Genomic DNA, 13,495 nt, shown 5'->3' on the forward strand with positions numbered 1-13,495 from the left:
TATATAACTCATTTCATACCCAGTGGTAATTCAAAGTTATTTACATAAAAATGAAACAAATACTTACGAATTAAAAGATTGCTGTAAAATGTATTAAAACATTGAAATAGCAATACAAATTGATTAAAAAAAAAGAGGATACATAAATAAAATACAGTGCAATCAGTTTGGATGTAGCACAGTGCTCATTCAGAAAAGCACAGCTAAACAGATATATTTTGAGTCTGGATTTGAATGTGGCTACTGTTGGAGCACATCTGATCTCCTCTGAAAGCTGGTTCCAACTATGTGTGGCAGAATAGCTAAAAGCATACTACCCTTGTTTAGAGCAAACCCTTGGATTTTACTAAATGAGGTCATCCTATTGATCTTAGTGATATGTTAAATTTATATATTTAGTGAGCATATCTGCAGTGTATTGTGATCCTAGGCCATTGAGTTATTTATAAACAAGTAATAGTACTTTAAAATCAATTCTAAATGCAACTGGAAGCCAGTGCAAGGACACGAGGACTGGTGTGATATGTTCATATTTTCTGGTTCTGCTCGGAATCCTGGCAACAGCATTCTGAATGAGCTGCAGCTGTCTTATAGTCTTTTTGGGAGGCCAGTGAGTCAATTACAATATTGTTCTAACCAATCCCTAACCCAAAACACAACTGTTATTAAATGATCATCTGCCATTAAACCTCACCTGTGGTGCATTCCCGCTCTGCTTGCCTAACATCTCAAAAAAGACTTGTTTCACTAACTACCCTCATCTGTCCTCTTCCTCTTCATGCTTTACACAACAAACGCTGAACCGGATGTGTGTTCTAACTTCCGTGAAAAAGGCCTATCACAAAGCTTGGAAGTGCCACAATATATATATATATATATATTTTTTTTTTTAAATAGGCTATATCATTGATCATCGACTGTTCCAACAAACAGGCTCAAACACAGAAAAGAGAGTTTCCTCTTTTTTTTCCAGAAACGGTGTTATTTCCCAACTCCGGCACTTCAGATCATGCGTGCTTAGTCATGCCTATCCATAAACAATATTAAAAGCATCTTCTTTATCTCCTTCCGCTACTGCACTACACATATGCATAGGAGTGCCCTTTAGAGGCAGATAGGTTCTGGTGTGATGCATGGGTGAAGTGCAAGGAGCCTATCCTTTAATAGAAACGTCTCACCTCATGAATATTATAGCAATGCACTGAAAAGCCCTTGCGCTACTCATATACATCAGATATCAATGCAGAGAGAGAGAGAGAGGTGCACAAATCTGCACGATTAATCTTTAAAAGATTGCATTCTCAATTTCATCACCCACGTGATCTAAATGACAACAGTTCGCCCGTGTATATTAAATCTTTGACAAAAATAAAATTGAGACATTTAAGTCTGCGTTCATGCTGTCACATTTAGATATAAACAGCTTCATAAACAATCTTTTCAAACACACAGTATCATTATTTATGTTACAAATATTCCAATTATCACAAAAGTATACAAAAGTTTATTATTCAGCTATAAATACTGATGTCTATTTTACCAATCAAAATAGATAAAAATCACCTTTTAAATGTAACTGGGTGCTTCAAATAACGACTGTATCGACTGCATTGTTACACCACTAGTGTAACATTCAGTCCACTGAAGGCAAGCTTGATGAACCAATGTGCAGTTTATTGAAAAAGTGCCAAACAAATGAAGTAACCACTTGACTTGAACATATACAAGAAATTAGTGAACACATGACTAAGAAAACCAATGGGCAAGTGACACAAGGAATAAAGGAACCAATGACAAAACAGAACTGAAAACCACATAACCATAAACAACCAATCAGAACATGACACATAGACTAACACTGCGTTCCATTCGGAAGGGCTCATCCCTATCCCCTAATCCCTTCAAAGGGTTTACCCTCTGGAGTGAGAGCTTCGAAGGGATGTAGGGGTCAAAAAAACTCTTCTTTTGGAATGCACTTCTGCGTCATCTCAATGAGACAATCAAGGATTTATTTACGTTAAATATAATGTATATTGTGTCTATGTATTTGAAATGTTTAAAATGTACTGATAAGTAGCTGTTCAGTATTTTTGTTGAAGTACAAGATCACTTTGACCATAATAATGTACCAAATCTAATATAAATATTACAGTAGTATATAAAAATACTATCTATACATGTATAGGTAAAATCGACCTCCTGACCTCCTGTGCCATTCTGTGACATCAAACAACTTCCCTGTGTAAAGGATCATGGGGGCCCGAAGTGTCCATCAGTTGTACCCTTTGAAATCCTTCATTCCGAAGGGCCCTTTGAAGTGGCCAGTTTTGAGCACTTCGGTTTGGAACGACCCTTCAATATGGCGGCCATGATTGTTTTCGCCCTTCGGAGGGCGATATATCCAGTTTGGAACGCACCGTAATGGAGCGCATGAGGAGCAAGGGAAGCATGACACAAACAAGCAACATGAATCAAACTACAAAATAAAAGACATGAACCATGAACATGAAACATGAACATGAAAAAAAGAACATGACCCATAACACCCAAAACAAGACATTACAACTAGGTAGCAACAAATTACTGTTAAAAATCTATCACTGAATCATTCTTTCAGAAACAAGTGAAGTCTCTATGAATCCAACTTACAAAAATATTCTGTTTTACCTGTCTGGATCTTACAGGTGTGTTCAAAGCATCTTATTTGTGGTAACACTTTACAATAAGGTTCATTTGTTAACATTAGTTAACATTAGTTACATTTGTTACTGTATTTTGTTAATCTTTGTTAACCTTAGTTAATAAAAATACAGCTGTTCATAGTGTTCATTTTACTTCACAGTGCATTAATGTTAACAAATACAACTATTGATTTTAATAATGTATTAGTAAATGTTGAAATTAACATTAATAAAGATTAATAAATGTTGTAGAAATGTAGTTCATTATTAGTTCATGTTAATGTAGTTAGCCAATGTTAACTAATAAACCTTATTGTAAAGTGTTAGTGAATTTGATGAGATTAGCAGTCCGTTAAACTCATTTCACAAGTATAATAAACAAAACAGTTATGATTAGAGAATAAAGAAAAGAGGAAAGGATATGACATGGTTAATCTGTACATCATTGTAATGTTCAATCATTGTTTAACACTTATGTAACACTTTTTTCCAAGTCTTCATTTGTCTTTTTTTTTTTTTTTTTTTATCGCAATAAATATCGTACTGTGGAATTTATACCAAGGTATTATTTTACTGTAAGATTTTGATATCATTACATCCTTAGTTATGAATATTTACAGCACATGTTGTCAAACTGATGAAGACATTTTCTTCATTTGCTGGTGTTTTATCTATTTGCATATTTTCTTCAGTTGCAGCACATTGAGCTCTCTCGGCCACCATAAACATCAGTTCTTTATTTACCCTTGCATTGCAATTAAGCAGAGATTTCCAAACTGTGCGCGGCACTTCTTTCTGAATGGAGGCATGGTGAGTTATGAGGTTTGACCAGTTTGAGGATCCAGTGGAGTTACGAGGTTTAGTCTCAACCTCTTTGAAAAGCTTTTCTTTGGTTAAATATTTGTAAAAACCCACATACAGACATAAAGGATGACCAATAGCATTCTTTTTTTTTTTTAAGATACATTTTAAATTGTAAAATATGATGAAATATAGAGATACAAGATCATATTTTTCCCCCTTTTTAACCAATTTGCAATCGCTTTGCCTTTTTAAGTTTCATACTGACATCTCCCACCAAGTATGACTGGAATTAAAAATATACATGACAAGCCTAGACAAGCAACTTTCACAAACAATTGAGCAACCAAGTGTGCAATGTGCAAGCATGCTATATAGATTTTTAAAAGGTTTTATTAGAAACGTAATTTACGTAGATGTGGGTCTACAACAAAAAATGAATATTGCAGTATCTGGAATCTGATGCTGTCAAATTAGCTTGACTCTATTGCATTCTTGATCGACCTGACTTATGTCCTCCCCTATGTGATCATTGGCTACTTTCTTAATCATTCAATCTTATCTCTCTCTTTCTATATATGTAAACACGGCATCAAGACATTTTCATTTGACATTCGCAGTTGAGATCATTTTTATGGGATGCTTCTCTTTCTTTACACACTCACATTTTTCAGTTACCTTCATATAAAGGCAGAAAATCCTTTTTGCCGAATGATGGGAGACCCTAAGTACCCACTGCTTTCCAAGGATGGTGAAGTAACTATTGGAGCAATTTTTGCAATGCACAGTAAAGAAACATTACCTTCATTTGAGTTTACTCAAAAACCTCAGCTTCTATCATGCTCCAGGTTTGTTACTTTGGAAACATTACAGCAGATGCATTTGAAACAGATGTTTAAATTGTTAAAAGCATTTTATAACAATAAACTTCAACTATATTTGAAATATTATGGTCTTTTAAACCATTAATATGCAATTTTTTTTTTTTTTTATTATTATTATTTTTTTATTGCAAATACTACCGACAATGTATTCATAACTTTATTTATATCTTGTTTATCTCTTAGCTATTTATCTTATATTTTTAATTTTTTCATAGTGTGAATCTTCCAGATTTTCGGCTGGCTCAAATAATGATCTTTGCCATTGAGGAGATTAACAGAAGTGAAATGTTGCTCCCAAATTTATCTATTGGTTATCAAATCTATGACACTTGTAGTTCAAGAATGTCTTCTATGAGTGCAACTATGGGATTGATGAATGGTCCAGAATTTGCAGGAGGGGGCAGATGCAATGGAAAGCCTCCTATACAAGCTATCATCGGAGAAACTGAGTCTTCTGCTACAGTGATTCTGTCTAGAACTACAGGACCGTTTAAAATTCCAGTGGTAAGGAGCAGTAACACCAAATGTTTGACATAATCACCATACTGATGATTGTTTCACTGTTTGCTTTTCTCCTTTTTGTTTTTCTCAGATAAGTCACACAGCCTCATGTGAATGTCTGAGTAATAGGAAAGATCACCCCTCATTCTTCAGGACTATTTCTAGTGATTACCACCAGAGCACAGCACTTGTATACATAGTCAAACACTTTGGCTGGTCCTGGGTGGGAACTGTGAATAGTGACAATGACTATGGAAACTATGGAATGGCCATATTTCTGAATAAAGCACAGAAAGAGGGGATTTGTGTGGAGTACTCTGAGAAATTCTACAGAACAGAGCCAGAAAAACTAAAAAAAGTAATAGATGCAATTAAAAAAAGCACAGCAAAAGTGATTGTTGCATTTGTCTCATTTATTGAGATGGGCTTACTTATTGATCAGCTAAGTATTCAGAATATCACAGGCTTCCAAATAATCGGAGTGGAAGGATGGATAACTTCAAGGAGTTTATTCAGCCAAAATAGTTTTCATGTGATGGGAGGGTCACTGGGTTTTGCCTTGAGAAAAATCAACTTTGAAGGGTTTTCAGATTATGTTATAAAAGCATTCTGGGACACAGCATTCCCATGCTCACTGAGTGTAGGGAATTCCTCTCAATATGCAATAAATTGCAGCAGATATCAGGATCTACTTGCACTGAAAAACTACAATGAAGATGTGCCTGAACAAAGATATTCAAGCCATGTCTACAAAGCAGTTTATGCTGTGGCTCATTCCCTACACAGTCTACTTAAGTGCAAAGAACAAGAAGGTTGTGAGAAAGACCTGACAATACAACCACAGCAGGTAAAAGATAACAGAGAGGGAGAGATATGGGTAACAATATTTTTGGTGAACAAATTATAATGCTAGAACTGTCTTCTTGTTCATTAGGTGGTTGAGGCTTTAAAAAAAGTAAATTTTACCGTAAAGTTTGGAGATCATGTGTGGTTTGACAACACGGGTGCCGCAGTAGCCCATTATGAAGTTGTAAACTGGCAGCAGGACTTAGATGGATCATTCCAATTTAAATCAGTGGGATACTACGATGCCTCACTGCCCCCTGACCTGCGCTTTATGGTTAACACTAAAAACATAATTTGGGCTGGAGGACAGCTGGAGGTAAATAAACACTTTGTAACACAACATTTGTTTAAATTAGGAAACATTTAAAAAAAGTAACTACCTGAATTCACCTTAATAAAAGACGCAAAGTTTAAAAAGTTTAGTACATAAAATGTGGTGCATCATTAGAAGTGCTAGTTGGTTTGAAATAAATAATGTACCATTATCACATCATTGTGAATGTCACATCCTGCCTGCTCCAATGATCCAATATTCTGTAGTCAAAAATATCTTCAGTGTAAAAATGATTGTATGTATATTTTTCCTTGTAGAAGCCAAGGTCTGTGTGCAGTGAGAGCTGTCCTCCAGGCACTAGGAAGGCTGCACAGAAAGGAAGACCTGTCTGCTGTTATGACTGTATTCCATGTGCAGATGGAGAAATCAGTAATGAGACAGGTAATCTCAAAGCTCCAAACAATTTATAAGTTGCTGTCTTTTTCTACTCAGGATACAGTTCATAAGTCATTTTCCTTTTGTATTTAACCAGTGGTAACAATTTACTTTCCAGATTCAAATAACTGCAAGTTGTGTCCAGGGGAATACTGGTCTAATGCTGAGAAAAATAAATGTGTGTTAAAGGCTGTAGAGTTTCTGTCATTCACGGAAGTTATGGGTATCGTGTTAGTCGTTTTCTCACTGTTTGGAGTAGGATTAACTGTGATGGTGGCCATCCTGTTTTACAGCAAGAAGGACACCCCCATAGTGAAAGCCAACAATTCAGAGCTGAGCTTCCTGCTGCTCTTCTCATTGACTCTTTGTTTCCTCTGTTCTATTACTTTTATTGGTCAACCCAATGAGTGGTCCTGCATGTTACGTCACACAGCTTTTGGCATCACCTTTGTCCTCTCTATCTCCTGCGTTCTGGGAAAAACAATAGTGGTGTTAATGGCCTTTAAGGCTACACTTCCAGGAAGTAATGTCATGAAATGGTTTGGGCCTTCACAACAACGACTCAGTGTTCTTGCCTTTGCACTTATACAGGTTTTAATCTGTGTGCTTTGGCTAACAATATCACCCCCATTTCCCAACAAAAATATGAAATATTATAAGGAAAAGATAATTCTTGAGTGCAGTCTGGGTTCTACTGTAGGTTTCTGGGCTGTTCTGGGTTATATTGGCCTATTGGCTGTTATGTGCTTTGTTCTGGCTTTTCTGGCTCGCACACTGCCTGATAACTTCAATGAAGCCAAATTCATCACATTCAGTATGCTCATATTCTGTGCTGTATGGATCACATTTATTCCAGCTTATGTCAGTTCTCCTGGAAAATTTACTGTAGCTGTGGAGATATTTGCCATTTTAGCCTCAAGCTTTGGTTTACTATTCTGCATATTTGCGCCTAAATGTTATATCATTCTGCTTAAGCCTGAACAAAATACAAAGCAACATATGATGGGAAAAACATCTAAGACCCTCTAAAGAATATTTTTTTTTTTTTTTTTCAAAAAGTGATATTAAGATTGCAAACTTTTTTCATGTACATTGATTAAATAAACTATCAAACATTTAAACATAGTAGTATGCACATGTGTGAATTATATCAAGAAAAAGACACCACTAAAAGCTTTGACACACTTGAAGCTTTGATATTTTCAAAAAGAAAAGTCTGACAACATACAGTAATTACTTGCTACCTTCCTTCTATTCTTCATAATGATTTTTTGTTAGTTTGTTTCATTTAGTTTTTTTTTTTTTTTTTTTCCTGTTTAATCTAGTTTTTTAAACAAATCATGTTTTTTCCCAAAGTGTAAGGGAAGGCCGGAGATGGAGAGTCCCTGTATTTTGGACAGTAGTGCATTCAATTTTCCTAGAAATGCATGAAGTGATTTAAAAATAAATAAAAAAATAAAAAATAAATACATAATAATAATAATAATAATAATAATAATAATAATAATAATACAATGCAATACAGCCACTTTTGGAAAATATAATGCTAAATGTATTATTTGTTTTGGGGTTTGGGGTATTTGCTGCTCATCAGCATTAAAACTGTTATGGGTGTTTTTTTAAAACCTGCTGTCAAAATGTGGTATTTTCTCAAACAGTAAAATTTTAAATAATAATAAAAAAAGCACAGAACAGTATTTTGTCAAGAAACAGGATTCTGAACATTCAATTAACTGCTTTACAGACTTCAGTTTACTCTGACTTCTGAGAACACTGTGCTGTTTTGCCAAATTGTTTGTCACTCTTTTCCATTTCCTATAGGCTACAGTGACACTCCACTGTTTGATATATTCTCCATTTACAGATGAAACTCTTTTAAAGTTCTCTACATTAATAAACTTCCATGTAGTCAGCAGTACAATTCACTAAATAAAATATAACAGCATTTGTCACCATTTATGCTAAACTTCCATGCAATAAAATTTTGCATGATTTATTTAAAATTGTATACTCAGGTGTATTTTGAACCCAATAATGCTTGCTTCAAAAGCACAAATTGTACTACAGGTCTAACACACATCTTCAGTGATATTTGTAGTGAAAGCCAACAACTCAGAGCTGAGCTTCCTGCTGCTCCTCTCACTGACTCTGTGTTTTGTCTATTACTTTCATTGGTCAGCCCAATTAGTCATCCTGTAAGTTGCATCACACAGCATTTGGGATAACTTTTGTCCTCTGTATCTCCTGTGTTATGGGAAACACAATAGTGGTGTTAATGGCTTTCAAGGATACACTTCCAGGATGTAATGTCATGAAATGGTTTGGGCCTACACAACAACAACTCTTGCCTTTGCACTTAAACATGTTCTTATCTATGTACAGTACAGTCCAAAAGTTTGGAACCACTAAGATTTTTAATGTTTTTAAAAGAAGTTTCGTCTGCTCACCAAGGCTACATTTATTTAATTAAAAATACAGTAAAAAAACAGTAATATTGTGAAATATTATTACAATTTAAAATAACTGTGTACTATTTAAATATATTTGACAAAGTAATTTATTCCTGTGATGCAAAGCTGAATTTTCAGCATCGTTAATCCAGTCTTCAGTGTCACATGATCCTTCAGAAATCATTCTAATATGCTGATTTGCTGCTCAATAAACATTTATGATTATTTTCAATGTTGAAAACAGTTGTGTATTTTTTTTTCAGGATTCCTTGATGAATAGAAAGTTCAAAAGAACAGCATTTATCTGAAATACAAAGCTTCTGTAGCATTATACACTACCGTTCAAAAGTTTGGGGTCAGTAAGAATTTTTATTTTTATTTTTTTGAAAATAAATTAAAGAAATGAATACTTTTATTCAGCAAGGATGCATTAAATCAATCAAAAGTGGCAGTAAAGACATTTATAATGTTACAAAAGATTAGATTTCAGATAAACACTGTTCTTTTGAACTTTCTATTCATCAAATAATCCTGAAAAAAAATATTGTACACAAATATTTTGTACAATTGTACACATTAAATGTTTCTTGAGCAGCAGATCATCATATTAAAATTATTTCTGAAGGATCATGTGACACTGAAGACTGGAGTAATGATGCTGAAAATTCAGCTTTGCCATCACAGGAATAAATTACTTTGTGGAATATATTCAAATAGAAAACAGTTATTTTAAATTGTAATAATATTGCACAATATTACTGTTTTTACTGTATTTTTAATTAAATAAATGTAGCCTTGGTGAGCAGACGAAACTTCTTTTAAAAACATTAAAAATCTTAGTGGCTCCAAACTTTTGGACTGTACTGTACTTTGGCTAACAATATAACCCAACAAAACACATTATAAGGAAAAGATCATTCTTGAGTGCAGTTTGGGATCTGTTATAGGGGTCTGGGTTGTTCTGGGTTATATTGGCCTACTGGCTGTTCTGTGTTATGTATAAATTCTTTTCTTTTCTGGAATCAGACTACAGTGTTCCCACTGAATACTAAAAAAGAAAAGGTACTGATAGTTTTCTGTTAGGGCATTAGCTGTTAAGTTTACAAACATTTCCTTTAACCCTTAAACACAACACAATGCACATATGCGTAATTCAACCTATGGGTAAAACATTCGAATTAAAAAAGTACATTGGCCTCTATTTGTAACATACTTTTCTGTTTCTGTCATTCATTATTGTTGCAATGTGACTAAAAAGTATAGGCTCTGAGATCTAAGGTGGGTCATTATGGATCCACATAGAATTGTCCCATCAAAGTTCATCAATTTTGTACCCAATGCAAAATTCGTACAGGGAAATAAAGGCAAAATTTCAGATCAAGCCTGTAAAGCAGCTTAAATGCAGAGATTTGCTTGCAAAAATGAACATGCAAACAAACAGGTCTGTTACATCCACCATGATCTCCACCAGAGGACACTCCTCCCAACTCCCTTGCTTTCCCATAATGAACTTCATTTCCCATAACCCATTGCTTGGACTCATCATGCTTGATTACTTCCACCTGTGTCTCATTATCTTGTTAATGCCTGCCTATTAATCCCTGTGTTATCACTCATTCTTTGTGAAGTCTTGTGTCACTGCATTTCTGATCGCTTGCCCCTTTTGTTACCTGTGATCGCTTGCCCTTTTGTTACCTGTGTTTTGTTTTTTGTTTTTCTGCCGATTTCCTGTTTGCCTCTGTTTTCTGTCTTGTTGGATTATCTGCCCTGTATTTTGACCTATTGCCTATTTTATGTATTATGATTCTGGATTGCCTTAATAAATCTGCATTTGGATCTTCAACTCAAGTCTCGGAGCAGTTTGTGACAAGACCAAAGCATCTTACTAACAGAAGCAGAAGCCACCCTAAGAAAAAGCACTGCCAGCCCATAATTATCCCATCATAAAATATAACTGTAAACAGTGTTTCCTGTACCACTTTTCAGCAGCGACGAGACAGTATTTTGCAAAATAATGGAAAGAAAATATGGAATATATGTATGTTTGTTTATGTACCCTAGTGAAAAAATAGTATACTTAAGCACAATTTATTCGTATGTACTTTAGTATAATTAAATGCATTTGTGACACGCTATAAATTAGTATACTTAAAGTCTGCTAAATTGGAACAACTAATTTTGTACTAAATGCATTTTAGTTGTCCAAAAGCAGTGCTGAATCTCAACTAAAGTTGTATTAAATATACTTGTTTGTGCTAAAGTGGAACTATTACAAGTATACTTAAGTACACTTTAAATATACTTCTGTCAGGACCACTATCGTCAAATATGATAGATAATGCATAGAGTTTGTATTGGCAGTATGGTTCTGTTCTGGGCAAGAACTCCCTGCGCATCCATGCAGCCTAGCATGGATAAGAGCAGGGAGAGCAGCAATAAACCCCCCAGGGTAAACAGAACAGGACCAACATGCAGATATCATTAAATGTCATGATTTAACATACATATTTTTGAGAATTAGTCTGATTCAGGGGAAATAATAAGGCCAATCCTGACTGAAGAGAGGAGGAGCTGGGGATGGAGGAGGGTAATTTGCTCCTGAGAAATGCAATAGCTGCTGATAATACGGAGGAGCTTATATATAGATGCCGTAATAGGCGTCGTATTCCTATAGGTAGACGCAAGTCACCTGGGAGTCAGCTGATGCAAGCTTGACTGACGTGACCTGCCAGAACTGACGCTAACGCTAGATTTCTGTCAGGACCACTATCGTCAAATATGATAGATAATGCATAGAGTTTGTATTGGCGGTATGGTTCTGTTCTGGGCAAGAACTCCCTGCGCATCCATGCAGCCTAGCATGGATAAGAGCAGGGAGAGCAGCAATAAACCCCCAAAACAAACCATATGCTGATATCCCCCAACACAAACTGAGTGCGAAAATCTGAATGCCATTTTTCCTCAAAATGCAGTTACCTGAATGACCTGAATTTTTATTTATTTATTTATTTTTTTTAAATAAATGGGGGAAGCTTACACCCATAGCAACAGCAAATCTGATACAACAAGCATGTTGTAGTGCATTTAGTTAGCGATTTTTATATATCATATATGCTTACACCGTTAGCAGCAATCTAGTCGGGGAAGCATACACCCATTGCCTAATATAAAATTATTATTATTTTATTTTTATTTATTTATTTATTTATTTATTTCTCTTCTCTCTCCTATTGGGGGAAGCTTACACCCCTAGTGGCAGCAATCTGTTACAACAAGCATGTTGTAAATCACAGACTAGTATTAAACTAGTGGTAGTCAGGTTGGGGAAGCATACACCCGCAGCAATAGCTCTGAGTTAGATGCAGCGTGCAGCTAAGAAATGAAATGCAGTGCTTCCTCATCATGAGCACGATTTCTGCTCCAGTCGGGCCGATTCCTTTGGCTACGAAAGAGAAGATGGCGACTCCCATGATATCACACTCCTTACAGGACCATCAAGTTCGACATTGTTAGGGTTGAATAAGAAACCTTTGTGTATTTAAAGAAAAGCATGTTACAATACTCTGATAAGTTTTCAAGCCACAGACGTTTGTTCACTTATCACAGAATGTTGCGATATGATCGGATATCATAAAGAGCATAAGTCTAAGACAACAGCTTAAGATAACATGTACCTGAATAAACTTACCACAGTAGTGCTTATAGTATGCAGCAATGACACTAGAGCTTCGGTAACAAGCAATTTTTTAGATAGCCTTAAGATCAGCTTGTTCTAAATAGCAACTAGACCTTTAAGAACGAGCGTTTCCAGTGGCACTATAGCTTTAAGAAAAACGATGTTTACTATGTGCTGCACCACAACAGAAAAGCTGTTTGCACCATGAATCTTTGTTTTTCTGTCTCTACTGCAAAGCTGCTTGAATCTGCGACGTAGAGCGCTAAACACGGCGATCCGACCTGCGTGTATGTTGCTATACAAACGAAAGCGCCCCGACCAGTGTGTGCGGCGATCGAGCCGGTTGCCAATGACAACAGATAGTAACGCACATCGCCAAATAGGATCGCAAAAGCTTTGCAAAAACATTTTTACTGAGAAGGACGAGAAGGACAAGAAGCCTAAGCAAGAGTGATAGCTTTAACAACATCATGAGTTAACTTTAAAACAATGAGCATTAAAAGGAACTTAGCTTAGCTTCGTGGAAACATTCAGAGATGAAGGAGAGTGAAATAGCCGGCTGTAACGTGATGTTTGATCTTGTCTTGAAACGCTTCTTCATGCGGGGAGTGCAGATCATCTGAACTGCTAGTCCATGTCTAATTGCAGCGATGCGAGAAGCAATGCTAACCTTAACTCAGTCATTTCCAATCGGCTTATGATCAATGCAGTGAATGAGAGGTGAAATCCGCAAATCCCTCTCGCTAAATTCCCGATTGCACAATTCCTAGTGAGATGATGCTGTTTGCCTGTCGAATTCGCCATTTAATTTGCTCCTGAGAAATGCAATAGCTGCTGATAATACTGAGGAGCTTATATATAGATGCCGTAATAGGCGTCGTATTCCTATAGACCTTATGTAGCCCCGCCCCTTTTCAGCGTTGCACTCGTTGTCTTTTGACTTCCGG

The 13,495-nt window shown here is 35.7% G+C and overlaps 1 protein-coding gene across 2 annotated transcripts; it reads left to right on the forward strand.

The window, feature by feature from the left end:
• Window positions 1-3,145: 3,145 nt before the first annotated feature.
• Window positions 3,146-8,825, forward strand: LOC125247871 (extracellular calcium-sensing receptor-like). Of its 2 annotated transcripts, none has more exons than XM_048159400.1 (6): window positions 3,146-4,330; window positions 4,582-4,870; window positions 4,959-5,714; window positions 5,802-6,029; window positions 6,305-6,428; window positions 6,716-6,866. In XM_048159400.1, exons 1-6 carry the CDS (start codon window positions 4,122-4,124, stop codon window positions 6,733-6,735), a joined length of 1,626 nt encoding a protein of 541 aa, XP_048015357.1. In that variant the 5' UTR covers window positions 3,146-4,121; the 3' UTR covers window positions 6,736-6,866. The 2 variants fall into 2 exon arrangements, with proteins under 2 accessions (XP_048015357.1, XP_048015356.1); XM_048159399.1 differs by having other exon boundaries at window positions 3,198-4,330; window positions 6,541-8,825.
• Window positions 8,826-13,495: the final 4,670 nt, after the last annotated feature.

The sequence above is a fragment of the Megalobrama amblycephala genome, linkage group LG15, assembly GCF_018812025.1.
Source record: "Megalobrama amblycephala isolate DHTTF-2021 linkage group LG15, ASM1881202v1, whole genome shotgun sequence".
Taxonomy (NCBI): Eukaryota; Metazoa; Chordata; class Actinopteri; order Cypriniformes; family Xenocyprididae; genus Megalobrama; species Megalobrama amblycephala.